Source organism: Talpa occidentalis, unplaced genomic scaffold (assembly GCF_014898055.3).
Source record: "Talpa occidentalis isolate TD23 unplaced genomic scaffold, MPIMG_talOcc4v2.1 talOcc4.10, whole genome shotgun sequence".
Classification (NCBI taxonomy): domain Eukaryota; kingdom Metazoa; phylum Chordata; class Mammalia; order Eulipotyphla; family Talpidae; genus Talpa; species Talpa occidentalis.
Genome location: NW_023600993.1, coordinates 19,731,592 through 19,755,529, shown reverse-complemented (window position 1 = coordinate 19,755,529; position 23,938 = coordinate 19,731,592). Strand labels below are relative to the sequence as shown.

General features: G+C 38.8%; 2 protein-coding genes across 10 annotated transcripts in view; both read right to left on the bottom strand.

Moving 5' to 3' along the window:
* Positions 1–23,938, bottom strand: part of LRRC3B (leucine rich repeat containing 3B) — a 277,752-nt gene that overhangs the window by 96,541 nt on the left and 157,273 nt on the right. For all 9 annotated transcript variants that reach the window (XM_054692856.1, XM_037525340.2, XM_054692866.1 and 6 more), the window contains 3 exons: positions 20,682–20,876; positions 18,360–18,482; positions 5,305–5,403 (listed from right to left, as the gene is read on the bottom strand). The gene's annotated coding sequence lies outside the window, so the exon portion shown is untranslated. The remainder of the gene's footprint in view (positions 1–5,304; positions 5,404–18,359; positions 18,483–20,681; positions 20,877–23,938) is intronic.
* On the bottom strand, positions 23,458–23,919 carry LOC119257432 (28S ribosomal protein S18c, mitochondrial-like). Its single transcript, XM_037525371.2, has one exon. It carries the CDS (start codon positions 23,878–23,880, stop codon positions 23,458–23,460), a length of 423 nt encoding a protein of 140 aa, XP_037381268.1. The 5' UTR covers positions 23,881–23,919.

The following is a 23,938-nucleotide window of genomic DNA, read 5'->3' as shown; positions in this document are numbered from 1 at the left end:
AATCATGCCTCTATTAAAAAAAAAAAAAAATCTTTCCACCAAACCACCTGTGTCCATTACCCCATCTGCCTCCCTCCCCATCATCTCCAGCATCTCCCCTATTTTCTCTAACAACCATTATTGTCTTTTTGTAAAGTTCAAGTTTTATACCTTCTATTTTTTATTCATATTTTTTTTTTTGGTATTTATGTTCCACAGAGGAGTGAAACCATTTGATATCTACCTTTCATTTGTTGACATGTTTCACTCAACATAATCACCTTGAGGTGATTTATTATTATTTATCCAAATAATATGAAAACTATAATACAGAAAGGTTTATCTATGCTTATGTACATAGTAGTGCTATTCACAACTGCCAAGTCATGGAACCAACCTAAGCGCCCTACGACAAATGAATGGATAGAGAAATTGTGGAACATATACTCAATGAAATATTACACAGCTGTGAAGAAGATGAATTTGGGTAAAATGCATGGACCTTGAAGTATTTTCCTCTTTCTAATATAGCATGAATTTTCCCTTTCTTGTGTAGTCAAGAGAAGAGTGCTTGGTAAAAGAGGATGAGATTTCTGTTGAGTGGGTAGAAAGTACCACTCCTCCATAGGGACAACATTGAATTTCCTGTTCTTTGTCAAGTTTTCACCAGCAACTTCAGATGAAGTCAACTGAATTTGAGCAGAGACTAGGAAACTAACCCTCTAGACCCTGCATGTATCCAGTATAACCTGGACTTTGTGTGCTCAGGATGCCATAACTTTGACATTGGCAGAGATGTGTTTCTCCCTCCAGAGTGGACTATCAGTCCATCTCAGTCTAGTAGTCCTGAGACAATGCATCTGCTAGAATAATCACAAGAATCAAAGCACAAAGAGTGAGTGTATATAATTCATATATATTAAAACTTATCCTACATACTAGGAGACTGGCAAAATATATTTATCACACCAGCAATATGTACTCCCTCCCTACTCTCAAAAATGGGGTTTTAGCTTTTAAACTTGAGTCAATAAATTGTTGAACTTCTGTTGTGCTTATAACACTAACAGGCACTTAAGTGAGCAGAGACTGTGAACTAAGTTCTGTTATCAGAGAGCTTTTGTCTTGTGCCCCCATGTAAATTAATGAAAAAAATTGTGAGCTGAAAGGTCAGTAGTCTCTGGGACTACTGAAATAAAGTGTGCATATCATAAAAGCATAGAGTTGGGCCAAAATGGGGATTTATTAGGAAGGTCCTGAGAATCCAGCAAAGGAATTACAGTTGTTAAAAGGAGTCAGTAGGGGGTTTGGTATAGAGGAATGTTCCAGTGGTACGCTGAGGAGCAACACAAGCAGAGAAAAGAGGTAGGTTGAGTGGCCTGAGGGAAAAAGTTAGTGTAATCCAAGCAGATGTGATCCCTTTGTGAGAATGAAATTCCATTTTGAACGGGGGAAATGGTAAGAGTGGTCTTTGGGAATGGAGAACAAAGAAGAAAATGAGTCAAAAAAGATGCAAGATTTCTAGTGTGAACACAGATATAGACAGAGAGAGTGATGCTGGAGAGGAACCAGAACATTTAGTTTTAAACACTTTGAGTTTGAAGTTATTCTAGGACACTTAAATAACAATTCCCAGTTGGTAGCTGAAGATAAGAGGTTAGAGTTTGAATAAAATAGTGATCTGATTTTTAGATTAGGATCCAGAAGGAGGGTAGTAGAAGCCACAGGAGAGATGGATTTTCTAAGATTCAGAACCTAGGAAAAAGGAGCTACAGAAGAGCCTTAAGAGGAGAGGAGACCATTAGCAAGCTCTGTGTGTGAAAAAGATATTTGTGTAGTTCTTTATATGTGTATATTCCTCCTATAAAGTTTAAATGAAATTAAAACCTCAAGCTTTTGCTCAAAGGAACTCCATCTTATGCTATCAATTCAAAATCTTCCACAAAGAAAGAAGATTTTTCTGCACATTTTCTAATATTGACCAATTAGCTCTAACAGGGCATTTTGTAAGGCAGAAAATAAGTGCACAAAAAGGACAGAGACAGTTACCTTTTGTGACCTTTCATTTTTCATATTTTATTCATTTTTTAGCAGATAAGGTTAAGTTCCTTGCTATTTAAACTGTGTTACTAATTTATTAAATTCATGTGAAAACATTGAAATTTAACAGTATGAAAGATTTTAACCATCTTATTTATTTTTAATGACCTAATTATTATTAATTTTTTTTTTTGCCAACTGCCAATCAACCACAGCTCTTGATTATTCCAGACTGTGAAATATGGAGCAATCTAGGAGTACTTAGCAGAGAATCTGTATGTAATGGAATCCAACAGGAGTTTATAGAAAGTAGCCATTATCTCCTTTAGACTCTGAACCAATCTGTCTGGGACAATTTTACCTGAGCTATAAAATGGGCCTGATAGGAACTGACTTGCTCATCTAACAAATTTTCTTGAAGACTAAAAGTAAAAGATGAAACAACATCCAAAAGAATTTTCTAAGCCATGAAGCGTATAGGCATGAAAGCTATCACTGTTGAAAGTGTTATGATCACCATGAAGTTTCCTCTGCAAGAATCACACCATGATAAACAACAGAACAGCCCAGAGGCCAGGTCACCAAGCAACTGTGCAGGAGGCAAAATCAGGGTGTTTCTGCAATTGTCATAGTTTGAGTACCCACCAAAGGAGGTGCTAAAGCAAAGATTTTTCTTCATGTGGCGTATTTGGAAGGCACGGTAAAGGAGAGAGGGAGGAAGAAGGGGGGACAGGTAGAAATAAAGGATGCATGAATGAGCAGGATACCTCACAGGATAGAGAGGGGCTCAGTCCCGCCAGAATCCTCCAGAGGATTGGGAGCAGCACACCTGGGATTGTCCACTAGGGGGTGAGGAGGCTCAGGTACCAAGTCATCAACTCCCATCCCACCCAGGAGGGCTACTACTGGGCTTTAACTCCTGACAGTTCCGGGCTATGACAAGTAGGAGCTGAAGGAAATCAGACTGTCACCCCCAAATATGCCTTTTTGACATAAAAACTAATTTGAGTTGAAGACCATTAATAAATAAGAAAAGCTTCTTCTCACTTCCACCCTCCCCCATTTTCTGCCTAAAGACAGGATAGAAAGTGTGTTTTACTGGAAATGGCATTAAAGGAATCTACAGACAAACCATACTCCATCATTTTCTTCCACTATGTTTACTTTCCCACCCTTGGAAAATTAAACCACTTTCCTTTGTCCTGTAATTTTTTTACAGATGTATTGTTCCGTGCTAGAGTTCTGATCTAGCTCTTTGAGTTATTCATCTGTGGTACAGGTGTCAATAAATATAGGAACTAATGTTTCTTTGCAGTGGGCATCCAATTTTGCAGTATTTATATTTTAATAATTGAGACAAACATGCTAAAAGATTAAGAATGATTAATTCTGGATACTGGGATCATTTGTATGTTTTTGTACATTTTTCAAAGTTTTCTACAAAGAGTATGTATTACACTGTAATCAGAAAAAAAAGCAAGCTTCATAGAACCCATTTTTCACAGTTCTAATGAGGATAATTGTATCAAAAAAGTGTTTATTTCAGACATCACATAGAATATATGCTTAATATATGATCTTAAAAGAATAAGAAAAGGGTGGAAAGGATGGTGTATGGGCACAGGTGGTTTGGTGGAGGGAAAAAAAAAAGAATTGTTTGCTGACAATTGTACATTAAAAAAAGAGAAAACACTATTAATAAACATTACCAGTTAAGTGAATTCTATTATGTGTCAGGCATTATGCAAAGTACTTTAAGCTTATTTCTTCTTTTAATTCTCCTACTAGCCTTATGTGGTAGGTACTGGCCTTACCACCAGGGGAGAGATGTGAAAACCGAGACTTAATTCAGAAAACTGAGGCTTATTAAAGAAACACCTTTCTAGGTCCAACTCCCTCAAAATGGCCTGGATACTTTTAAAGAAATCATTCAGAGTAGAATTCACTCCTTTTTTTCCTGATTTTCATTTTTTTCATATTAAGACTGAACAGTCTTAATAATTGCTGCTTGCACAGAACAATGGTTACGATGAAATGTCAGAGAGCAGCCCCTCTTGGCCTCTGGTCACTGCAGCCTGAGAACAGACTGGCAGAAACAAATGGAGCCAGGAAGCTTTCTGCTTGGACTGCAAGGTAAGATTTCTAGGCATCTCTGAAAAGCAGTTATCTTTTCTAACAACAAAGAAAAGCAGGAGACAGCATTTCAGCTTGCAAAGACTTCCTATCTCAGAGATGAGACTAGAAGAGTCTGCTTTTTGGACAGCTCTGTCATAGGCCACATAACAAAAAATATACCCAGGACATGACCATTAGGGGGACAGACTGAGAAATAAAAGGAGGAAGATTTGTGTTGGACAGAATGGTGTTACTTCATTTTATCTATTTTGCTCACTGTAAAGCAGAGGCCCTTCTTTTGTTTCTTTGTTATTGCTGGTGTGCTGTGTTCTAGCAAAGCATTTAAGACTTAATTAAAATAGTTTAAAGGGCCATAGTCTGTCAAGCTTACAATTCCCCTTAAAAATCTCTCTGCACTCCCCTTGGTGAATTTCATTATAAGAAAATCAAAGAGAAAAGCTCTGGAAATTGTCAGCACAAAAAGAAATGGGGAAGGGGATAGGGTGGGGGGAGAGAGGAGACGGCAGTACCTGAATTAATATGAGTAACAGCAAAGCCATTCATATTTTCAGCTTTATTCTTTAAAAAAAAAAACAAAGGGCTTCAGTTCCTGTTTGTTAGAGGTGGAAGCCTTTGAAAATGCACAGATAATATGAAGTCTACTTATTTCCCAGCACCTCTCTGACTTCATTTCTTATTGGTGGGAGGGTTCTGGGGGAGGGAAGGAGCAACAGCAGCTTTGCTTCTTGCTGGTGTGATTCCAGATGCTAAGAAAACTCCTCCGTCCTTTGACCATGTGCTCCCTTTAATTTGATGGTGGCTCCTGTGTGGATGAGGATGAGCCAAAGACCTGGCATCCCAGATAGAGAATAAACATTTGTATCAAGGAGCCGTGACTACTGGGACTCCCATCAGTGGGTTTCATTTGTAGATTTACTCCTTTACAGTGTTAAGAAAGCTTAGCGTTAAGATGGCCTGAGTGTTGATTTGAATTTCATTTCTAGCTTTGCTTTGTGACATTTTCCTGTTTTCCCCTGACCTTCTAATTTATATTCTCTTGTGGCATTTTATGCATGACAGAGAGCTACCTTAAGTTGTTTTGGAAGAGAGTGAAGTATACAATTTTTTAAAAAATCTATTGTAGGCAATAATAAGGGGTCCACTCAATACCTGGAAAGAAGTTTGTCCTCTAGGAGTGAAAATCAAGGGCACCCAACCAGGAAGGGAGACTGTATCCCAGGAAACTCGCTGGTAGATTGCTCATTCCATCTGGAAAAGAAATGTGAAAAGAAATAACTCTGAAGGAAAGCTGGGCTCAAAAATTCTGGCCATTGACCAGGGGACAGAGGAGGTCCACGTGACCTCACTATGGCCTGGATAAATAGCTCTGCAAACATTCATTTCCTTTTGTTTTGATTCACTGCCAACCTAGCCACTTGGATTATTTACTGAGCTTCAAGCACCTTGTTGGGGGCACTATTGAGAGAAAAGAAAAACACGTGGATTCCCAGAACAAACTCCACCCTACTATAAATTTACTCATTGAATTTCTGGCATGGAATCATCAGTCATGACTTAGTTAAGATAAATTTAACAGTAAAATACTGAAAATGTCAATTATCTGCAAAGTCTGGATTTTCTAACTGTATGACTGAATTCCAGAATGACTTTATCAATTCATCGAGGAAATGACAAGCTGAGACTTTCAAGTGTCAAGGCCATAGTCTTCCCTAGGCCAGAGCCTTTCCTGATGGGTCTCTCTGGTTAGGTTCTCAGAGTCCTGAGAAAATGATTTGACTGTATTTCATTTATATGGGAGATGATCTCTACTAACCCCTGAATGGAAAAGGAGTGAGTCAGAGAAGGGAAGGAGTGACTGTGGGCAAAGGAGGCTCAGTCTTGTTGGGACACTCCCAGAGACAGAGCTGAATGGCCCCAAAGTTGTTTCATAGGAGAAATGTCCTGATGATGTTCCATCTATAGATTTTCTAAAATTCCTTGAGTTTACCTTAGTTTTATCAGCGACTCCTCTCAATTATCATAGAACACACAAAGCTGGTTGGAAACACTATTTGCACATGGAGTTAAAAGCCCGAGCAGAAGGGAAAATTGTTAAAATAAAGGCAGACCCTGATCAAATGCACATAAACACATCGCTTTGTCAAAAATCAGTAAATCTGAGTAAAAACTGATGCCCCACACTGACCTAATGGTGCCAGGGAAAAGATAAGTCACTTCCACAGATCTATGGCTGAGTGCTTCATTGACAAGACAATTTTGACTTTGAACGTGTCCTCAGTCAATCCCTTAGGATGGGGATAATTGCGTGCAGAGCTCAGCATGCTCTCTGTGCTTTGTGCACTCCACAGAAATAGGCACTTAATGCCTCATTTTTTGGATGAGGTTGATCATAGTCATCATCCCAAGTGCAATATTCTGAAAACTCAAGAGCACAGTCAAATCTAAGAATTTACAGACCCTGAGGTTAATTTTCCCAGACTAATTTGTCCTCTTTGAATAGAGGATTAAGCCATGAAGAAAACTAATCTGTCTAGTGTCTTGTTTTGTTTTATTTTGCTATTTATATTCTTTCATTTTGCACTTCAGGGCATGTAATACTAGAATTGAGCTCAAGAATTCTGTATTATATATTTTGCATTCTATCAAAGTCTTACCCTTTATCCTGGTGTCCTTTGACTGCATTTTTCTGTCTAAATGCTTGTTTTGGATGATGCAGATGGTATGTACTCACTTATACAAGGTACATAGTTTTAGGTAGCATGTAGAATTTGATGAAGGTCCATAAGTACCACCTAATGAAACACTTTAATAGTTTTTCTGTGCCACTATGCTAATATTTGCTAATAAAATGGTTAATATTAAGCCATATTTACGTTATAAAAGATATACTTGACATATGCTAACTGAAAACATTTAAGGTATGACATTTGATGTTTTTACATGAAAACATTCAATTCTCTTGGGTAAAATCTCAAGAATGGAATGGGTGTATGTTTAACATTTCAAGAAACCTCCAAATTATTTTCCAAGGTTGTTGCACCATTTGATAGTTTAATCGGGAGTCTTCGAAAGTTCTAGATGCTCTACACTTTCACCAACATTTAGTAAGGTCAAGTCTTTTCTTAAAATTAGACAGTCCAGTAGGTATTAGTGGTATCTCACTGTTTAACTTTTCATTTCTCTAAAACTAATGATGGTGCATACATTTATATTGTTAAGTCTTTTGTCCATTTTTAGTTTGGATGTTCTTTCTTTGATACTTGCTATTGACAATCATTTCATAAACATGTTGAGGGTTTTAACTCATTTAATTCTCCCAATAATCCCATCAGATAGATACTATAAATCCTATTTTATCTAAGGATACTAAATCTCGGAGAATTAAATAATTTACCTAAAATTCTTAATAAGCAGAATGCCTGGGTTTGCATTACTCTCAAGCACTGGCTTTTAATCACTATGCTTTGCTTGCTTTTTTTTTTTTTAAGATTTATGTATTTATACAAGCACTGGGGTACAGGCCAGAGGTGTGAGAGGGTGAGAGAATTCACCAGAGACAGAATGGGGAACAGAACAGGCAGACGGACCGAAATACACTGCTGAGGGGAGCAGTGGGCGAGACAGGAGAGGTCTGCCACGCCATGTGGGACACTCCCTGGCCAGCTGGGAATCAAACCCGTGCTGCAGAGGCTGTGGACAGCTGCACAGCGCTGCACTCAACCCCCTGTGCCACCAGGGAGGCCCTGCTCTGCGTGCTTTTAAGACACTCATGAGACAGGACTAACGTTTTGGGATTACATTCTTGGAATGATGGGCAGATATTCCTGGAACGTCTTGCCTTGAAGCTTGATAGGATACAGTTTCAATTCTTAGCAAGCAACTCATATGTTTTCCTATCAGAACTGAGAAATACTAGAGTATACGCCATCACTCAAAGGACATAAATATCTTTCATTTTGTTCCTCTCTCTCACTCAAACTTTTACTTCATCAATGTTTAGTAACTTTCCTTATATATTTTTAATAAGTTAAATTTTAGAATTTTATATAAATGAAGTAGCAAAGTAGGCATTAGGGCTAATGACTTATTGTATTATGAGTTAAATCTATATATAAATTATCAATTACATATATATGCATATGTATACACATATACTGCACATTTACATATATAATATGAATATATGGATAGCTGGCAAAGATAATTCTCATCATTTGAATGTAACAATTTATTCATCAGTCAAATAGCATCAAGAGAAGTGCTGAGATGTTTCATGTCCTTCTATGGACCCATTTCTGTCAAGAATAATCAATGATCATCATGGAATATATTGACAGCAATATATTCCATCTTGAATAATAGGTTAAACTAACATTTGCCATCTAAATTTTAGTTTTTAAGTCTTATCTGATGATAGCAGCAATCTTCTGGGCAAAATAGTCAATATACAAAGCAGAAACTGACTCAGAAGCATGTAGTGGTGATTCAGATGTCAATAGGCCATTCTTAGCCCTGCAAGGTGATTTTTAAGCAGGTAATGTTTTCAGTGTAGCTGTGTCACTGATTTTCAAGTGATAAAGAGCCCAAAGGGGCTTATTTGGTTGGTGTTTGTTTCTCTTATACAATTGGTTCTGATTTTAAATACAAGTATTTATTCCTCATTCTTCTTGCTGAATTGTTTTTGAAAATCTATGACTAGACAGTCAAAATTTTTATTTGTGAAGGATTAAGAAGCTAAAGGAATAAAACATCAAAATATCTTTCAGGTATAAGGAATTTGAAAGAATATGCCAGTCCACTTCCAAAGCTCTTTGTTCAATTTATTTTATAGACTAACCCATAATCTAGATGTTGAACTTGTTTACTGTTTGTAAGTACAGATTTTGATGTACTATGATGAGAACTGGCATTTGAGATAAGGAGTAAGATGTATTTATTTTATTTGGGAGGTAATTCCTGGTAGCAAGAATGAGAAATTGGGAAGGCAGAAATGGAGAAGTTATCAAAGGCAATCAGGGTATATAATTTATTTATTTATCACTATGGGCTCTAGAATTCCGTCTTGCTGGTAGCTCTGAGGCATCACATAGAATGTGTCTTAGAATTGCCCCTCTGTAGTGGATGAAGAAGATGCGGTATATATACACAATGACATACTACTCAACTCTAAAACAAAAAAAGAGGACTTCTTGCCATTTATGACAACATGGACAGGACTGGAGGGGATGCTGCTAAGTGAAATAAGCCAGAGGGAGAAAGACAAATACTGGATGATTTCACTCATATGTGAAATATAGAGAAAGAAAAAGGAACTGACACAACTAAAGTGAAAAAAATTCCCAGAAATGTGGCTGCTAGATGAGGAACGAGGGTGGGAGTGGGGCCCAGAGAGGAGCAGGGAGCCCAGTGGTCTATGGTAAAGGACTGTGGGTGTCTTGGAGGTGGATGTTGGGGGGTGACATACATCTGAGGACATGTGAACCTACTCCCGTTGGTCATACACAGTGTTTTAAGCCAATATTGCCTCAATTGGGGGGAAAAAAAAGAAGGCCCTGCTGAAAGATACAGAAGGTAGATAGGTAGCATGTTCTGTCCACTCTCAACCTCTTTAATTGAGGGTTGCCTACTGGGGCATTTAATCCCTCCCAGTTCTGCCCTGTGCCTGGTCCCAGCATCTAGGGAAATTCCAGAGATAGAAAAGCAGAAGTAACTAGAGTGGGGAGGTCACTTGTAGCCAGCCCAGGGGCCTGTCCACCACTGCTACTCTGGGGTCAGTGCTGGCATGTGACACCGAGCATGTAAAACATCTGCCATAAATTAACTGTTTGACTGGTTTTATAAATGTAAGATTCATTTTTCAGGGTGAATTTCTTCCAGATGAGCGTGTTTCATTCCCTTAAGTCACAGACCACCTCTGAGTAGAGGCATTTGTCCAGATGAGGATGAAATTGAATCTCTCTCCAGACACTGTGCCATCTGGACCTGGGATTTACAACCTTAACGATGAGACCTTTAAAGCATTAATCCCAATGCAATGGCAAATCCACAAATATAAACTGTGCACAAATTCAGGGCTCAAGAGTCTTTAATGATATCCTTTTTATAAAAAAATCTGGAGGGACTATATTAATCGTGACCTTGTGAGTGCATAAAATAGTCATTTATAACCCATGTTTTGAAAACTACCAACCCTGGGGAAAAGAATACTGGCAATTTCATCATTATTAAATCTGGGGAAATTTTATCATAATAATATTTTAATGGCTTTAACTGAAACACAACAAACTGCATATGTTTAGAGGAGGCAATGTGATCAATTTTGATATATGAATTTACCTGTGAAACCATCACCATGGTCAAGATAATAAACAGATCCACAACCCCCAAAGATTCCTTATGCTCTTCTGTAATCATTTTCCCTCCCCACTCTGTCCTCAGGCAACCACTGATCTATCACTTTCTATCAGTAAGTAGCTTTGTTCACATTTTAGATAATTGCATATAAAAGGACTCATACAGTATATGTACTCTTGTCTGGCTTTTTAAAGTCAGTATAATTATTTTGAGATTAATCATGTTGCTGTATGTATCAATAATTTATCCTTTTAGATAAACCCCTAAGGGGTTGAGTATTTTGTATTGTATTGATATACTATCATTTGTTTATCCACATGCTTATTGATGGACATTTCAGTTTTCAGTAGTTGCAAATAAAGCTACTCTAAACATTCATAAACAAGTCTTTGTATGGACATATGGTGTCACTTTTCTTGGTTAAGAGAAGAATGACTGGCTCATATATGCTAGTGTATATTTAACTTCTTAAGAAACTGTCCAATTGTATTCCAAAGTGGTTGGACCAATTTTGCATTCTCACCAGCAATGTATGAGAGTTCCAGATGTTCCACACCATTGCCAACACTCTATGTGGTCAGTAATTTTACTGACTACATACAATACAACATAAAAGCGGTAGTAGAAGACCAGGTCATTGCAGTTTGCTATTCTCTTTGTTTTTTTTTTTTTTTTTTTTTTTTAAATATTAAATTTTATTTTTATATTCCCCCATACAATTGCAAACGCCCCATTCTGACCCCAATCCTTCCCCTCCCGCCCCCCACCCCCAAAAAGTGTCTCTGGTTCATAGTTTTTTTGTTGATTTTGATTTTCACTTTCTTATATTCATTTTCCTGGTCCCTTATTTAAGTTTTCTAGATTCCTGCTATGAGTGAGACCATCCGGTATTTTTCTTTTTCTTTTTGGCTTATTTCGCTGAGCATGATCCCTTCCAGTGCCATCCATGTTGCTGCAAATTGCATGTGTTTATCTTTTTTGAATGCTGAGTAATATTCCATGGTATATATGTACCACATCTTCTTGATCCAGTCATCTATTTTTGGGCATTTGGGCTGTTTCCAAAGCTTAGCTATTGTAAACAGTGCTGCTATAAACATAGGAGTGCAGGTGCTCTTTGGAATTGATGTTTCTGTGTCCTTTGGGTAAATACCTAGGAGTGGAATTGCTGGATCATATGGAAGCTCTATGTTTAGTAGGTCCAGAAATCTCCACACAGCTCTCCATAGTGGTTGGACCAGTTTGCACTCCCACCAACAGTGCAGGAGAGTTCCTTTTTCTCCACATCCTCGCCAACATTTGTTGTTGCTAGTTTTTTTAATATGTGCCATTCTCACTGGTGTGAGATGGTATCTCATGGTAGTTTTGATTTGCATTTCCCTGATTACAAGTGATGTTGAACATTTTTTCATATGTCTGTTGGCCATTTTCATTTCCTCTTCAGAGAAGTTTCTTTTTAGCTCTTCTGCCCATTTTTTGACTGGATTATTTTCTTTGTTGTTGCTGAGTCTCATCAGCTCTTTGCAGATTTTTGTGATCAGTCCTTTATCATTAGTGTTGGGTGCAAAAATGTTCTCCCAGTTGGTGGGGTTTCTCTTTGTTTTTGTTATTGTCTCTTTTGCTGTGCAGAAGCTCTTTAATTTGATGTAGTCCCAGCTGTTTATCTTTCTCTTCACTATCACTGCTTTGGGTGATGTGTCTGTAAAGATGTCTTTGATGTGCAAATCCCGTAGTGTTTCGCCTATATTTCCTTCTATGTATTTTATGGTTTCAGGTCTTATGTCTAGTTCTTTAATCCATTTTGAGTTGATTTTTGTGTATGGTGTGAGGTAGTGGTCAAGCTTCATTCTTTTGCATGTAGCGACCCAGTTTTCCCAGCACCATTTATTGAACAAACTTTCTTTGCTCCAATGCATAGTCTTTGCTCCTTTGTCAAAGATTAGTTGACCATAAATCTGTGGGTTTATTTCTGGATTTTCTATTCGATTCCATTGGTCTGTATGTCTGTTCTTGTGCCAATACCATGCAGTTTTGATGATTATGGCTTTGTAGTATAGTTTGAAGTCTGGGAGTGTGATGCCTCCATTTCCTTCTTTTTTTTTCAGTAGAGCTTTGGCTATTCGGGGTTTTTTGTGATTCCATATGAATTTCATCAATAATTGTTCTATTTCTTTGAAGAATGCCATTGAGATTTTGATTGGAATAGCATTGAATCTGTATATTGCTTTTGGTAGGATGGCCATTTTAATAATGTTTATTCTTCCAATCCATGAGCAGGGGATGTCTTTCCATTTCTTTGTGTCTTCTTCTATTTCTTTTAACAGTGTTTTATAGTTTTCTTTGTATAGGTCCTTTACCTCTTTTGTTAGATTTATTCCCAAATATTTGATTTTTTTTGTTTCGATAATAAAAGGGGTGGTTTTTTTGATTTCTTCTTCTTCAGATTTATTGTTTGTGTATAGGAAGGCTACTGACTTTTGCGTGTTGATTTTGTATCCTGCCACTTTACTGAATTGATTGATGAGTTGAATTAGTTTTTCTGTGGAGATTTTGGGGTTCTCTATGTATATTATCATATCATCTGCAAATAGTGATAGTTTGACTTCTTCTTTTCCTATTTGGATTCCTTGGATGTCTTTCTCTTGTCTTATTGCTCTGGCTAGGACTTCCAGTATTATATTGAAAAGCAGTGGTGAGAGTGGACATCCTTGTCTTGTTCCAGATCTTAATGGAATTGCTTTCAGCTTTTCACCATTGAGAATGATACTGGCTGTTGGCTTGTCGTAGATGGCCTTTATGATGTTGAGGTATGTTCCTTGTATCCCAAGAATTTCAAGGGCTTTTATCATGAATGGGTGTTGCACTTTGTCGAAAGCTTTCTCAGCATCTATTGATATTATCATATGGTTTTTATATTTCTTTTTGTTGATGTGTTGGATAACGTTGATTGATTTTCGGATGTTAAACCATCCTTGTGCCCCTGGAATGAATCCAACTTGGTCGTGGTGAATTATCTTATGGATACATTGTTGGATTCTGATAGCTAAAATTTTATTGAGGATTTTTGCATCAGTGTTCATTAGGGAGATTGGCCTATAGTTTTCCTTTTTTGTGTTGTCCTTATTCGGTTTTGGTATTAGTGTAATATTGGCTTCATAGAACGTGTTTGGTATTGTCCCTTCCTTCTCAATTTTTTGGAAGAGTTTGTGAAGGATAGGCACTAATTCGTCTCTGAATGTTTGGTAGAATTCATTTGTAAATCCATCAGGTCCTGGGCTTTTGTTTTTGGGGAGGTTTTTAATTACCATTTCAATTTCGCTGCTTGTAATTGGTCTGTTTAGGTGTTCTATTTCTTCTTTATCTAGCTTTGGGTGATTGTAGAGTTGTAGGAATTTGTCCATCTCCTCTAGATTGTTGAACTTGTTTCCATATAACTGTTCATAGTAGTTACTGATTATTCTTTTGATTTCTGCTGTGTCCGTTGTGATTTCTCCTCTTTCATTTATGATTCTGTGTATTTGTGCTTTCTCCCTTTTTTCCTTTGTGAGCCTGGCTAGGGGTTTGTCTATTTTATTTATTTTTTCAAAGAACCAGCTCTTGGTTTCATTGATCTTTTGGATTGTTTTTTTAGTTTCAATTTCATTTATTTCTGCTTTGGTTTTTATTATTTCTTTTCTTCTACTGGTTCTGGGTTTTTTTGTTGTTCTTTTTCTAGATCTTTGAGCTTCGAGATTAGGTTGTTTCTTTGAGTTCTTTCTTGTTTTTTGATGTGAGCTTCTATTGCTATATATTTTCCTCTTATTACTGCTTTTGCTGCATCCCATACATTTAGGATATTGGTGTCCTCCTTGTCATTCAATTCAAAGAATTTTTTAATTTCTTCTTTGATCTCCTCATTAGTCCAGTGGTCTTCCAGTAGTGTGGCTTTTAATCTCCATGAGGTAGGATAGTTCCTTGCCTTCTTTTTATGATTTATTTCTAGTTTGATGCCTTCGTGGTCAGAAAAGATGGTTGGTATGATTTCAATCTTGGTGTATCTGTTGATGTTTGTCTTGTGCCCCAGTATGTGATCGATCCTGGAGAATGATCCGTGTGCGCTTGAGAAAAATGTGTACTCCGTTTTTTTTGGGTTTAGTGTTCTATAGATGTCTGTTAAGCCCAAATGCTCTAGGTCCTTATTTAGAGCTTTAGTTTCTTTACTTATTTTTTGTCTTGTTGATCTATCCATTGTTGATAGTGGTGTGTTGAAGTCTCCCACTACGTATGTGTTTTCTCTGATGTCTGTTTTCAGAGAGGACAACAGTTGTCTGATATATTTTGGTGCTCCTTCGTTTGGTGAGTATATGTTAATGAGTGTTATTTCTTCTTGAAGTATTGTCCCCTTGATCATAATGTAGTGACCATTGGGGTCTCTTTTTTTTTTTGAGTTTGAAATCTGTTTTATCTGATATAAGTATAGCTGTTCCTGCTTTCTTTTTTGGCCCATTTGCTTGTAGGATTGTTTTCCATCCTTTGACTTTGAGCCTATTTTTATCTTTTGTAGCTAAATGTGTTTCCTGGAGACAGCAAAAGGTTGGGTTTTGTTTCTTAATCCAGGCTGCAACTCTGTGTCTTTTTATTGAAGAGTTTAGTCCATTTACATTTAGAGTTAATATTGATATGTTAACATCTGTATTTGCCATTATGTTTGTCTTTCCTTTGATTTTATTTATTTATTCTTTTAATAACTTTTTTTTTTTTTGGTCTTCTTTCGTTGTTATTCGTCTCTCTGAGGTTCTGGCTTTAGGATTCCTTGTAGTATTTTTTGGAGTGGGGTTTAGTCGCAATGAAATTCCGGAGTTTCTCTTTGTCTGGGAAGGTCCATATTCTTTCTTCATGGAGGAAAGAGAGCTTTGCGGGATAGAGTATTCTTGGTTGGCATCTGTTTTCTTGGAGTCTGTTGACTATGTCCCTCCACTCTCTCCTTGCCCGTAGTGTTTCTTCAGAGAAGTCTGATGTCAGCCTGATTGGTTTTCCTTTGAATGTTATCTGTTTCTTCCCTCTTGTCAGCTTCATTATTTTTTCCTTGTCCTGGATTCTTGGGAGCTTTACTATTATGTGTCTTGCTGTGTTTTTCCTTTCGTCGTGGAAGTTTGGTGTTCTTCTTGCTTCTTGTATATCAATTTTCAGCTCCTTCTTCTCATTTGGGAAGTTCTCTTCAATTATATCCATGAATATTTTCTCTGTTCCTACATCTCTCTCCTCTCCTTCTGGAATTCCTATAACTCTTATATTTCCTTTCCTCATGGAGTCAGATAGTTCCCGAAGTCTTTCTTCATTCTTTTTCCTTCGTACTTCTCTTTCCTTTTCTGTTTTGGTTCTTTTTATTTCTGTGTCTTCAAGATTACTTATTCGTTCTTCCATTTCATCTATTCTGCTTTCATTGCTTTTCCCAGAGTTCTTTAGTTCCTCCATTAATTCTTTGATCTCCTGCATTTCTCTTACTTCCCTCTTTAGGGACTCAATTTCTTCTTCTGATCTATCACTTTTTAATCATGGCAATTTTAAATTCTCTTTCTGGAAGGCTCAGAAGTTCTTCCAAGTTGCTGTCGTTGCAATCTGGGGAGTGGTTTTCTTTTTGTGGTGTGCTTCTTTCCTGAGGAGTTTTTAGGTTGCGTGTGGTTCTTCTACTCCCTACTGTCTGTTTTCTAATTTGTCGTATGCGTTGGGACACTGTGTTGCTCGGACTGACTGACATCTTGGGTGAACTTCTCCGCTCCCCTCTGGCTCTTCCAGGAGCCATCTCTGTCTTCTGGGGGAGCTTTCTGCTGGTTTTAGGCAGTTTTTACTGAAGAAATGTCCCTGTTCTCAAATGGCGAAGCGGGATGCAGTCCCTGCGCCTCCGGTTTCAGGCACACTCTTCTGCGCACCCGGTCTGCCCCGGACGTGGGTGCCTGCTCCCTCTGTGGGCTCAGACTGCTGGTCGGAAGGGGCTTGGCGTGGAATAACTTCCCGGCTGGCCACTGGGTCCTCCAGAAACCTTCTGCCCTTTTCAAGCAGACTTAAGAAATGTCCTGTTTTATAGGGTGTTAGTGACTTTTTTTTTCCTGGTCGCTAGGTGGCGCCAGAGATCTCTCCTATTGTCCTTGGGGGGCTGTTTTTCGCCTCCCCCACCCCGTGGGACAGAGAACAGAGCGGGAATGGTAGGGTACACCTCAACAGCTTTGGGGTGCTGTGTCTGCCTTGTGCTCCACCGTCGTGGAGAAACCACGCCCCGAATTTTCGTGCCCCGGGTCTCAGTTCAAAGCCCTCAGGTCCAGGACGCGGGCTGTAGCCCAGTTCAGTGGCGCGGGAATGGCGCCTTTTGCACCGCTCCCGTGCCTGGGCGCCTGGTTCCTGCTTACTCAGGGAGGGACCTTCACCTCAGTGAGGACCTCCGTGCGTCTCCCCGCAAGCCTAGGTCGTCTCCCCGCAAGCCTAGGTCGCAGGCGCGGGGACCTGGGCAGCCGCGATCCCGGTCTGCACTTGCTTTTCAAGCGCGCCAGGCGTGCCGCGTTTCCTGCGCAGGCTTACCGGCAGCCCGGGCTGTGTGCGCGTCTCCCGGGGTCTTTGTTCTTCTCTAATGGCGCCCGGAGCCGTTCGCTCACCGCCGCGGCGGATCCTGCAGGGTTCGCCTCAGCTCCCGTTCACGGGGTGTGGTGGCTGCAATAGTTCCTTTCCGCTCACAGTCCCGCTTGCTGCGTCGTTTGTTCTTGTTGGTTGTTTTGGTTTGTTGTTTCCTCCCCTCTGCTGGTCGGAGAGTGCCGCCTCTGTGGGCGGGGGAGGGGAGCAGGGTTCTGCGCTTCCCTCCCTTCTAGTCCTCTTTTATGGCCACTTTCTTCTTCGGGCAGTTCGCTGGCGTCACCCGTTTATCTTCCGTGTCCCAGTTCTCACTGGGACCTGCCGCTTTTCCTCCCTATTCACTTTTTTTAATGGGAGATCTTACTCGCAGCGTCTCCTCGCCGCCATGTTGCTCCACCCCTTTTTCTGCTATTCTCTTTGAAGAATGGGAGGCTATAGTTTGAGTTTGTATTTCCCTAAGGACTAATGATGCTGAGTATATTTTCATGTGTTTATTGTGTATTTTCTTTGATATTGTCTATTCAAATATTTTACCCAATATTTTATTCTTTGTATTAATGTTATTGACTTTTAAAAGTTCTTTATATATTCTGGGTACAAATCCTTTTTAAGTATGTAATTTACAAATATTTTCTCCTCAGCTGTAGGTTTTCTTAACAGTGACTTATGAAAACCAGAAGTTCTAAAATTTGATGAAGTTCATTTTTTTTTGATGGGATAAGACTTTGCCTAACTCCAGGTCACAAAGATTTCTCGTTTTTAGGTAAGATTTAGTATTAGCTTTTTGTATATAAAAACTATGAAAGGTACTTTGTATTCTTCTCAGAAGGTCATGGAAGAATCAGGGTCCCCATGCTCACCCTCCTGCTGCCTTTCTCATCTCCTCTATTTTACTTCCACACTTCCTCATTGCTGCTTCCTGGAAGAAACTTCCAAATAAAACACCAGCACCCAGTTCCTGATCTTGGGCTCTGCTTTTAGGGGGCCTCAAACTAAGGCAGTCATATTTTTTTTCTTCCTATTAGAGAGGATTAAATATCATGGAGATCAAATAATTGTCTTAAGTTGCTGAGCTTATAAGTGGTGATGCTGGGATTTGAACACAGATCTATCTGCTCCCAGGACTTATGTTCATTCCTCATTAGGATGAGTCAATAGGAATTAGTAATATGAACTAATAGTAAAAAATAAATATTTGGTTCTGAAAGGTACATACACCCATAGCCTCATTCAAGCACTCATGCACTAACCTCTTGGCAAGACCATATTCCTCCCTGTTCCATATTCCTGTCGTATTAGAAACCTGGATCCTATAGAATGATGAGGAATGAACACAGGGATACCAAGGAAATCTTCCATCTAGTAGACATGATCTGAAAAACATAACATGTTGTGGCAGGTTATTAAGAACTCGCTATTAAGAAAAAAATATCTCTGTTGACTCTACCTATTTTGCACACTTGTTTCATTAGAAGGTTGATGGGTAATGTGCTAATCAAAACAACCACTGAAAAAGACATCAAACTCAAAATGGCTTAAAGGGAAAGGGATTTGGTTCATGAAACAAGAGTCTGTGTGTAAGAGGACTAGTGAGCCAGTATGTGGTGTTTATAGATAACTGATGGTAGAAGGAAGAGCTTTTTAGACTCTAACCCCTGGAAACTCCCACTTCTAAGGTTAGACAGTTGAATAAACAAAGTAGGATACAGGACACTTACCTTGTAGGACAAGAGTTAACATGGATTCCACGAGTCCGCCTCACCCCGCCCCACCCCCAGCAGATTGCATACAAAGCATCTCTGTACGTGAATATGTGCACTTAGTGTAAAGTATCCACACATTTAATTCAATTATTAGAGGAATTTGTGGACTTTCCCCCCAAAATGATGAAGTCCACAAAACTAGAAATGCTGTATGAATCCTGGAGTCTAAGCTTTTAGAAAAAATGTCATTAGCCTGGAATTCAAAAAATCCATGAAGTGGAATGGGGCAAGTTATTACATCTTTATTTTTATTTCTTAGTAAAATTTAATATTTCCTTTCATTGTGAATATAGATAACAACCCACAGTTGTATTATCAGTACCTATAACTTCATCACATTTGAAAACACCCATTTTCACATTTTCAAGTTACATTAGAGTTTTTATAAACATTGTGAGGTATTGTTTATACTTGTCACCACTTTGAAATTATAGTAATTATCAGGCATGTTGCTAGATCTTTTTAAATTCATTAATAAGTAAAAATATATATACTCTATCACCATTTTAAAATATTTTAATAAAAATGTGTTTTAATATAATTAGATTTTTTGGTAGTCCTCTGTACTTCATATATTTAAAAATATCATTTCAAGGTGAAATCTACTGACCTCAGCAGATAGTCAAAGGGATCCATTTGGCTGAAAACCATACACAAAAGTTGAAAAAGGTTGAAAACCCATGTCTTAGCCACTGTCTACCATGTTGTTATTTGGTGGTAGACTTCTGGTATAAAATCTTGCCCATCCATATGGAGATATAGTTTTCTTTTCCCAATAGGTTCTACTTAGATAATGTTAAATCTCAAGTCCCTCAGCCCCTCAGAAGCATTTTCCCAGTGTGTCAACTACTTGATGGGTCCAGTCCTGGTGAGTGTTTCTCAGTATGGAGTTTAGTATTCCTGCACAAAGGCAAGGTGTAAAAGGATATTCTGTGCATTTTGAAGCTGTTCCAGAAATAACCACTCTTCAGGAAAAGTATCTCATAGGTTTAGAATCTAATTAAATGATGAGAAATGTTGCAATGTGTGCTGTCATTTGCAATGTAGTGCTGGAAGAACCCTCCCTTATCAGGATTTCTGTGCCTCTTTTGGAATTATTTTTCCCCAATAGGTTTAAAATTGGTTTCTTCATCCACACACTTGTTTTTAAGGGGTGGGAAAGCTGAGAGCAATCTTCAGCAACAGATTCACCACTTCAAAATTGAAGTTTAGATGAATACAAGGTCTGGGTCAAGTTCTTGGCCAGCAGTTGGCATACAATTGGGTGGACAGATCAGCAAAGTCTGTGGCTAAACGAATTTGTGAGTTACATGCTGTTTGAATTGATGCCAGAGAAATATATCAAACTGCATTATTGCAAGGGAAGAACTTTAAAACTTTTATATGTAATTAATAAGACATTTGGATTTTATTCAATGTGGAGAGAAAACTGTCAGTTGTTTAGTCAGAAAGCAGATGATGACTCAGGATTGTCATTACCCCTGTCTGTGTAGGATAATGTTGTTACAGTATTTGTAACCTACTTATAACTTTACATTTCCAAGCTGCCTGTAAACATGTCTTTTTTTGTCACAACTGAGTATATTTATGCTAGAGAGAAGGACGACTAAGTAGACAACAGCATGCTCCAGGTACTCCAAAAAAGCAGCTTAGGCAAAGAAAGATCCCAGGGTTTATTTGCTAGAGAATTTTGCGGTACAAGTAATCAACAATATCTAAATTTGTATGAGATGGTTATTTTGTTTGTTTTGCCTTAATATTATTTCCTATTGCCTGAAATGGTGGGAATGGCTTCCAGCCTAGTCTCACCGAGCACGGGAGTGACAAGGACTCGCTTCCCTCTTTCTGTTACAGGCTTTCTCCTCAATGATGGGTTCTTCCTGTGATGGTGCAGTGGCTGTGGGCATTCAGGAGCCCCTGGCTTCATTGATGTGATGCTGATGGAAATACAGAGTGGCTCCAATTGGCTTGCCCTGGATCTTGTGCTTATTCCTGAACCAACAACTGCAAGAGGGGATAGAATAAAGGGGGGTTAGCTCAACCCAATAAGGGTTCATTTGAGGTCATACCCAGAGAGAGTCATTCCCTTCTAAAACCTCAGGACTTTTCTACAAGGGCTGCTAGTGCCTATCAGTCTAACACAATCTTGCTGAAAATTTTGTTTGCTATCATTAGTCTCCCCTTCAGGAACTCTACAGTTGGATCAGAGACCCAAATCAACCCTCCTCACCAAGGAAAATCCCTGTGGACACGGGATAAACACTACAGGTTAAATATGTAGCTTCAGTTGGTCTTAGCTCTGTCAACCACAGGGCAGAACAAACAGAACAGTTGTCTGAGTCTAGATATTCCTCCCTAAACATGTTGCTGGCTGATACGAAAATCCCCAAACCAGCCAGTTCTTCCAGTCCCTGAACAATGAATTCCCCACCAAGACAGGAATTTCTCTAAGGATTATCAAGCAGAAGGGATTCTTAAATTTAAGTAGATAGATTAGCTTTGTGTTTCCACACACACGTACACCATCTCAGGTAACAAAATATCAGTAAGTCAGTCTTGTATGCTTTCTACTTGACAGTCCAACATCCCAAAGTTAATAAAACAGAAGTTCTCTGTTATTTAAGTCAACCATTACTTGATTTTTTTTTTTAGAAATTAGATACTTGCATCTTGGTTTAACACAGATTCTGATTCAATAACTGTATTTGTAAGTCCTATAAATTCAACCATAGAATATACAGACCAGCAAGCCGGATTTGTAGCCCTTTCTAATTCCCTACAGTGCTTCAAAACAAAGTGGATGTTTTGGGAGGTATCAATTATTCTTGCGACACCTATGTCATGCTCATTGCATCACTAGTAGTGTCAGGTGTTAGGGCTCCCATTCTGCCTGCGATATATAGCAAAAAGAACAAAAAAGGCCACCAGGAAAATCACATTCAGAGAAAGCTTTGATAATTTAAGAGTGTTTATTTTGGGGCCTCCCCTGGTGGCACAGCGGTTGAGCGCTGGGTTGCGAGGCTGCCTGCAGCCTCTGCAACGCTGGTTCAATTCCTGGCCACCGGCGAGGGTCCCACCAAAAAAAAAAAAAAAAAAAAAAAAGAGTGTTTATTTTGTTTTCATGTTGTTTTTATTGAGGTAACATTGGGTTACAACACAGTACATGATTGAGGGGTATGAGTTCACACCTCCTCAGATATGTGTCACCACAGGTCCCCCACCACCAAAACACCAATAATCTTTCACCCCTCTCCTCTGGAACACTTGCCCCAACTCTTCCCTTCTGGTAGCCTCAGTTCTGTAGATTCTAGGGCTTGGTTCCTTTGTCTTGTTCCTTTATATAAGTGCAATCATCTGGTATTTGTCTTTCTTCTTCTAACTTACTTCATTTAACATAATTTCCTCTACTTCTATGGATATCACAAATGGCAAGACTTCATGTTTATTTAGCCGAGTAGTATTCCGTGATGTATATATATCACATCGTCTTTATCCATTCATCCACTGTCGGGCATGTGGGCTGTCCCCGTAACTTGGCTATTGTACATCATACGGCAATGAGCATGGGGGTGTACATAGCCTTTGCATTAGTGTCTTTGAATTCTTCAGATAGATACCATGTCTCTTTTTAGGGCTGTTTATAATAATCATTTTGTCATTTTATTTATTTTATCATTTTAATCACTGCATATGAAGAGACATGAAAAACCAGAGCCATTTCTAGGAAAGAACCACAGCTCAGAGGCATGAGCATGAGAAACGTGGTTTGTAGGCTTTGTCTCACCAGGATTTCCTGAAAGAACGTAGAGATTTCCTGCGTGTTTTTTATTCTCTTATTTATGGTGCCACCGACTTTAATAGACAGTATTGGTTGTCCCTGATTTCTAAGCTCTGGTTGAGAGAAGGGCAGTGTCTGCAGATACAGCCAGCCATTCATACAGCGGAGCTCACTTGTTGCATTACCAATTGGAGACATTAGTTCTCTGGAAATACGGTATGTCAATAAAAGCCACGTCCAGTGGGGCAGGCATGTCCCCATTGCTCATGCTTACTTGGAGGAAACCAGAGAGTACCTGCTCTCTTGCGCTCTTTTTTTTTTTTAAAGATTTATTTTTATACAAGAACTGGGGTACAGGCCAGAGGCGCGGGAGGGTGAGAGGATTCACCAGAGACAGAGTGTGGAACAGAACAGGCAGACTGACCAAAATACACTGCTGAGGGGAGCAGTGGGCGAGACAGGAGAGGTCTGCCTCGCCATGTGGGTATCTCCCTGGCTGGCTGGGAATCGAACCTGCGCTGCAGAGGCTGTGGACAGCTTCATAGCACTGTGCTCAACCCGCTGCACCACCAGGGTAATAACATTTTAAATTATGTAATAACATTTTAAATTATGTTTTTTTAACATTCATTGGTATGAAGAGGAAGCTTCACTCCTGAAACGTTTTTTCCTAAGTTTTCAAATTAAGTTAAAAACTTAGTTTGAGAAGATTTAGTATACTTTTACGCAGTTTATTAAATCTTAAGACTAAATTATTATTAGCTTCACACAACCATTCATGTAAAATAAGTTTATTGATAACATAATTTACTCCCTATATTTGATATTAGGGTCTTTGAGATATGCAGGATCCTTGTATGTAACTGGCATAAATCCCATTATTTGAGCTCTCTTTATTGCTTTTGTGATTTCTTTTTGTTTCTTCCCACAAAGACCTGTTATGTGCCTTCCATAAATGCATCCAGTAAATGGAGAAATAAACTGGGACAAAAGCTGTACATTCTTATAATCTACACGTTTTCCACACAAGATACATTTTTTAAGAGGCTCCTTATAAGGGTTTTCCATTGGAATGGGCATGTCCTCATTGCTTGTTATCTGTTGATACTGTGAATAATTTTTCCAAAACACTGTGTGAGTCCCCGGATGTGTGAGACGAACTGTAGTCTTTAAAAAGTGCGTCAACTTTGTCCTCCCTAGACCACTACAAACAGCAAGCACAGACGCCATGTTTCTCGCCCCTCCTCTTCCTCTTTCTCTTGCGCTCTTGCTGAGGATGTGGCGAGGT